General features: G+C 44.8%; 1 protein-coding gene across 1 annotated transcript; it reads right to left on the minus strand.

The window, feature by feature from the left end:
* Positions 1–1,891: 1,891 nt before the first annotated feature.
* Positions 1,892–5,225, minus strand: LOC124674391 (proline-rich receptor-like protein kinase PERK9; the record flags this gene model as incomplete). Its single annotated transcript, XM_047210436.1, is given in 8 exon segments — positions 1,892–2,287; positions 2,444–2,605; positions 3,354–3,501; positions 3,588–3,664; positions 3,745–3,815; positions 3,921–4,007; positions 4,108–4,527; positions 4,639–5,225. Coding segments are annotated over 8 exon segments (1,774 nt in total), but the record flags the coding sequence as incomplete, so codon positions are not given.
* Positions 5,226–6,329: the final 1,104 nt, after the last annotated feature.

Raw genomic sequence — 6,329 nt, forward strand, 5'->3', positions numbered from 1 at the left:
CAGATATGGAAGAATTTTTAGGCAGGAGAATGTGTCGTTCACTAGGTGGAAGACTAAATTTGTACAGGACATCACTTGGATTAAGGCCAAGAATAAGGATAGTCTACTCAGATGGATTAAGTCCCTGCCTTAGAGGTTTTTTCATCCTAGTTTTTTAGCTTCTAGTTTTTTAGCTTTTGTTTTCTTGTTCTGTATATAAGGCATTTTAATTAATAAATTTTGTTGTGGGGCTTTTTGCCTCACAGTCATGTTTCAAAAAAAAAAGAGTGAGCAAGGCAAAGACGACTTGTGACCTAGTAAGGATTAACCAAATTTTGAAACACACAGGAAGTTTTGGGAAGGGATGGATAAGGGTTAGTGGGGATTAGGTGAAGGAACGGGATCAACCAAATCCAAGCCTGGATTAGTTCCACGTCTGGATTCTTTCCCTACAAAACAAACATGCCCTAAGATGGGAGCTTACTTTTTTCGATAAATGACGTTTCATTACTCAAAGAATTTTAATCATTATACCCAACCTCTACATAACTAAGATGCACACAATTGTTCAAGTATCAAGTCTCAAATAAGACGTGCTTATGAAGTAAGACAAAGAGAGCCAACTAGAAGCTTCATTGGCTTCAATCCACCTATTATGCAGCCAACCATGTTGGAAAATAAACTACTTGACTGTATTCTCCAACCGTGTAGACACCTCCGTAAAGAGGTCTCGGTCCTCCAATCGTTGAAGTGACGACCATGAACGGAGCAAAGCCGTACATTTGTAGATGACCTGCATAAGAGTAGAATTTTTGTCATTAAAAACCTTGTTATTTCTACATAGCCAGAGCGACCATACCACATCAATCGCGTCCACTCTGATAAGCGTCTTATACCTAGGATCCACCCCATTTAGCCCATTGGCAAAAATATTTGCAATGCTACGAGGTGGATATAAGGTAGAACCCATCCGAATGATTGATCATATAGATCTAGCAACTCGGCAGTTGAAGAAAATGTGTTTTATAGTCTCATCTTCATGACAAAACACACATTTTTTACAGCCTTGCCAGTTGCGTTTTACAAGGTTGTCTCTAGTTAGAACCACACCTCGATGAAGATATCACGCAAAAACTTTTATTTTTAGGGGTATCTTCATTTCCCAGATGGGAGCTTACTAAGTGTATCGAAATGTATAGAGATAAATCAGTCCACAATAGAAAGAACACCCCTCCATGCGCCGCAGCCTGGTCGTCTGCCGGCCGGCGACGGTATTCTGCTCCTCCTGCCTAATCCAGCGGCGAACCTAGATATGATTGACATTTTAACTGTTTCCTTTCGTTTCCTTGATTTAGTGTTATCTTTCTTAGTTGAGTTGTGTTGTACCCCGCTTGGGTCAAATGATAATTCTTTGTGCACTCTTCAGTTAGATGATCACCAAAATTAGCAAAGAAACCCATATGCTATAACTGTATCAGTAGGTTTTGTATATATGTTTCGATTTCCTGTAACCATACTGAGTTTACTTTGTTTTGTAAAGGTGAAACACGGGCTTCTCTGCAGGGTATAAAGCTGAAAGAGATGGTGTGGGCTTTCTGTTTTTTATACTAGTTTGCCTGGTTCATCATTTTCTCTTGACTGGTTTGGTTGTAGAATTGGCAAAACATGGAAATGATTGTGTAGATGCATTACAAGCTCACGCATATAATACAATACATGTGGTGATATGATATTGGAAGAAAGTAAGACTATATGTTTGTCAGCCAAACAGAGTTCCACAAGTGATCGGCGGCAGCGGCCTTTTTTCCTCCCTTTGGTTGTCAAACCAACAATACAAAAAGAAAGAAGGGTCTACAAGTTGGTTCAAACACTGTGTTCTTCAGTTAGGCAACGACACAATTCAAAAAAAAAGTTAGGCAACGATAACAACAGGTAGCTGAATTCGTCAATCAAGAAACGAGTGGATCTAGTCATATGATGTACACAAGAGCAATCATAAGTACACAAGAATTATACGAGGCTTTTCACGGTCAATACAACCTGGCCGAATTAGTGGCCAAATTAGTGGCCGAATTAGTGATGGTGATCACAAGATCCTGGAATTAGAGGATGCAGCCTCAGCGTCGGCCCTACTGCGGCTGATCCAACTATACTGGCTAAATCCGGAGCTGTCATCCTGCTTGCCCTGCACCATCTGCTGGAACATCCTGATGTCCGCAGTGTTCGCTACGTTGAAGAGCTCGCTCTGCCCTGGCTGCACACCATTCGTTAAATCGATATCCGCTAAGCTGTCGAGAACCCGCACCACCTGAAAAAGGAGTGACCGGTAAATGGCATGTTACTCCTCTGACTAGTGACTAGATCATATCAGAGCAGATGATGTTATTTCCCTTCCACGTGACATTATCAAGGAAGTACAGTATCCTCTGTGTGGAGCCAGATAGACAATTGCTTATATATATACCTGGCTCATTCTGGGCCTCTTTGATGATGAGTGTCGAATGCAGGCTGCTGCAGATTCAATCATACGGAACATTTCGACCTCATTGAAGTTCTTCTCAAGCCTAGAATCAACCAACTCTTCCAAATTTCCTGTCTCAAGAGCTCGGCTAAGCAATGGTCTAGCCTGCAAAACAATGTCAGTTTGCAATGTTAAACAAGAATTGACCAAGTGAATGAAGTAACATGTAGGAGGAGCTACATGTTCGTTTTAACAGAGAACCTAGGCGCACAGATTCATGTTGTGACGAAGAAATGTCAGTTTGCAAAGCTGAAGTTGCAGATAATTTAGTTTGAATGCTGCCCATTTTTGACTGCTCAGGATACATGCTGTTATTTTTACCAATGTGAATCACAGGTGAAAACCTTTCCCATGCCACTTTGCATTACAAGATACTCACCGTTATGACATGTTTGTGTGCACTGTGCGTAAACATAACCAGTAAATATTCTAATCATAACATCTTTAAAAAAATCAATATGCGCGTATGTTGGGTTATTCCTATACGATGTAATTCATCATGCATCATGCTGATTGCATAGCCAACTGGCCCTGCATCACCATATCCAAGAAAATGAGAGTGATGTCCCCACAATATGTACCTATATGCCTAGTGAGTCATCTCGCAAATGATTATTGCAATACCAGATATGGGAATCCAGCATTTAAGTTGAAATTTCAACTTGTAACCTCTAAAATGACTAATCCATCAAATCTGATGAAACAAGTCTGGATTGCATGACTGTCCTGGTGAACAAAGAATCTAGGAGGCCTTTAATAAGATACACACATGTCAACTAAGTATCAGCTACAAATAATCGATGAGCACTAAGTGGAAATAACTTTGGACAATTAGCTCAGTGCTATAACTCACCCACTCAACAAGGCTCTCATCACCCAATGGTCTTGAGGCATCAACAGGCTTTCGACCAGTCATAAGCTCTAAGAGAACAACACCAAAAGAGAAAACATCAGATTTCTCGGTCAATTTGCCACTCGATGCATACTCTGGTGCCATGTATCTGCAAGAAAGGCATAAACATTTTTTTAGCCATTAATTAATAAGATCACAAACATTGTTTTTGAACTTGTCAGTAGTTTTGCTCACCCAAATGTCCCCATAACACGAGTAGTCACATGTGTTGCAGCATCCAAGGCCAATCTTGCAAGACCAAAATCAGCCACCTAGAATTCATGGATAGCATCTATTCAGCAAATTAACTATATCCTAGCATATCCTCTGCCAATTTAGGGCATGTAATTACCAGTGCGTCAAAGTTATTATCTAACAAAATGTTTGAGGATTTGATGTCCCGGTGGATTATCCTTGGATGGCCTGCAAAAGGGGAAAGGAGGCAGATGGTTAATAGAAACCAAAATAAATATCCCTAAAAAACCAAAATAAATGGGAAAGGTGATAAGAAGTAAGAAAGAACATTACAATCTTCATGTAGGTATGCTATTCCGCGAGCAGCACCAGCAGCAATTTTCACCCTAGCTGACCAATCTAAAAGCGGCCTTCCATGTCCTGTGGTTGCATAATATTCAAAACAACCTCAGTTTGTACAGCCACAATGTGGAAAGGTCTTGTCAAAACTACCTCAAGCAGAAAAATGTTAAAGCATTACCATGAAGATGATAATGTAGGGTGTCGTTACACACAAAATCGTAGACAAGCAACCTCTGGCTATTGGCAATGCAATACCCCACGAGCGAAACCAGATGCCGATGGTGCACACGACTGATTATCTCCACCTCGGCCTGGAACTCACGTTCCCCTTGCCCGCTCCCATCTCTCAGTTGCTTCACAGCTACATCTTTCCCTTCAGGCAGGCGGCCCTTGTACACCGACCCGAAGCCTCCTTCCCCTAGCAAGTTATGTGGCGAGAAGCCCTCGGTGATCTCGTACATCTCCTGGTACGTGAAGAAGCGGGAGTTTCCCATGCTGATGTCGGATGCGCACGCTTTGAGCCGGGGACTCCCAGCGCTGTGGTTGGTATTATGGAAGGAAGGGTCGGTCGATGATGATAGTGCATTTGCCGAGGCGCCTGAATGAAATGAGAAGATACCATCACTTGTATAAATACTAGATGTAACCAAGAACTTATGAATTAGCAAGTGTGGATACTGGAAATGTCACACCAGATTAACTAAACTACCTAGCGGCCGCTGCGAGGAAGATGCATAAGAAGGCGGCGAGGTGGGTGACATGAACCCGGCGTGGTAATCGTTCCTCTCCCTCCGACGGCGCTTCTTGGTGTACCAGACGGCGGCGCCTATTAGGGTGATGACGAGGAATGCAAGCACTGTGCCTACGGCGATGACGACGCTGTCGCTGAGCCCGCTGCTGGGCGTGGAGGAGGCTCGGGCATGGGACGACTGGGTAGAGGACTTGTTCGGGCTCCTGCCGCTGTTGCCGGCAGCGTGCGGGGCCGGGTCGGCGGCCGTGGCGGGAGATGGTAGTGGCTTGTGGCTGGCCGGCGGCGGTGAAGTGTGGGCAGGAGGTCCGGGAGGAGGAAGGGACGGGGAGTGCGGTGCGGCTGTTGGTGAAGGAGTGGTCGGCGGCGTGGTTGTTGGGGGAGGAGCGGTCGGCGGCGTGTTTCTTGCGGGAGGAGCTGCCGGCGGCGTGGTTGGTGGTGGTGCGGGTGGCGGAGGCGAACTGTCTCTAGGCGGCGTGGAAGGTGCGGGCTTTAGAGGCGAATTTGCTGGAGGCGGCGCGGAAGGTGCGGGCTTTGGAGGAGGGAGTGGCGGCGGCGGCGAGGCGGCGAGCTGTGGAGGTGGGGCAGGGGGTGGGGAAGAAAGGGGAGGGGAGGCGGCGGCGGGCGCGGCCGTGTCGGCCGGTGTTGCATTTGGTTTGGAGGAGGCAGGCGCGGGTGAAGAGGCGACGGCCGGAGATGAGGAAGGCGGCCGCGCGGATGCCGCCATCAGAGGAGGAGAGGAGCCTCCTCGTGTCAGTAGCTATCTATCAATCTATCTATCCATGGCGCCTCCCTCCACGGAAGAAATCTGCAATTGATTGGATACGAAAGAGGATGGGAAGGAAGAGGGAATGAAATTGGAAGATAGATCCAGCAGCAGCATCAGTGCCCCATCGAATGGAATCAAAGAATCCAGGATGAATCCTTTTCCCCTCCTTCTTTTCTACTACTTGATTACACACACGCGCACGCTCCCTCTATCTAAGCTAAGCTGAACTAAGCTAAACTAAAGCTATTACTAGATTGGATAGTGAGAACGAATGGAACTCGCGTGTGATTCCAATCTGAAAAAGTAAAGAGATGGAGAAAAAGACTGGAGTCTGGAAGAATAAACCACGCTCGCTTTCCCCTCCCTCCTGCTTCCTTGTTTCATACTGCTGCTGCTGTCACTCTCTCTATCTCTTCCTTTCCACAAACACCGGTCAGCTCGTGCAAGTTTGACCCAGGAATTTCACATGCCAAGATCCAAAATTAGACTGTTTTTACGGCAAAATAAGGTTTTCTGGATCCAAGTTAAACTTTTTTTTGTGCGATAAACACCAAGTATAACATAGACCTGAGTCGCGGAGCTTTCAAAATCGACAAAGCTACCACTAGTTACCTGATTTTTCCATTATTGTAACAGAATAAAATATAAAATAGCCAAACCTAGTAGTACTAGTGTAATTCTTTTTCTTTACAACTTGGTACTAGTGTAATCTATAGTGAAGAATGGCAATTTCAGCATAATGAATTGCTCATACCCAAATCCAACAAGATAGTAGACAGAAATGATGCGGGTGGCCAATTGGCAAAAAGCACAATCGATTATTGCCAGACAAGCCAGTTGCAACCACAAAATTAGTGCTTTGACTGAAAAAAGCTAGTCCACA

Source organism: Lolium rigidum, chromosome 7 (assembly GCF_022539505.1).
Source record: "Lolium rigidum isolate FL_2022 chromosome 7, APGP_CSIRO_Lrig_0.1, whole genome shotgun sequence".
Lineage (NCBI taxonomy): Eukaryota > Viridiplantae > Streptophyta > Magnoliopsida > Poales > Poaceae > Lolium > Lolium rigidum.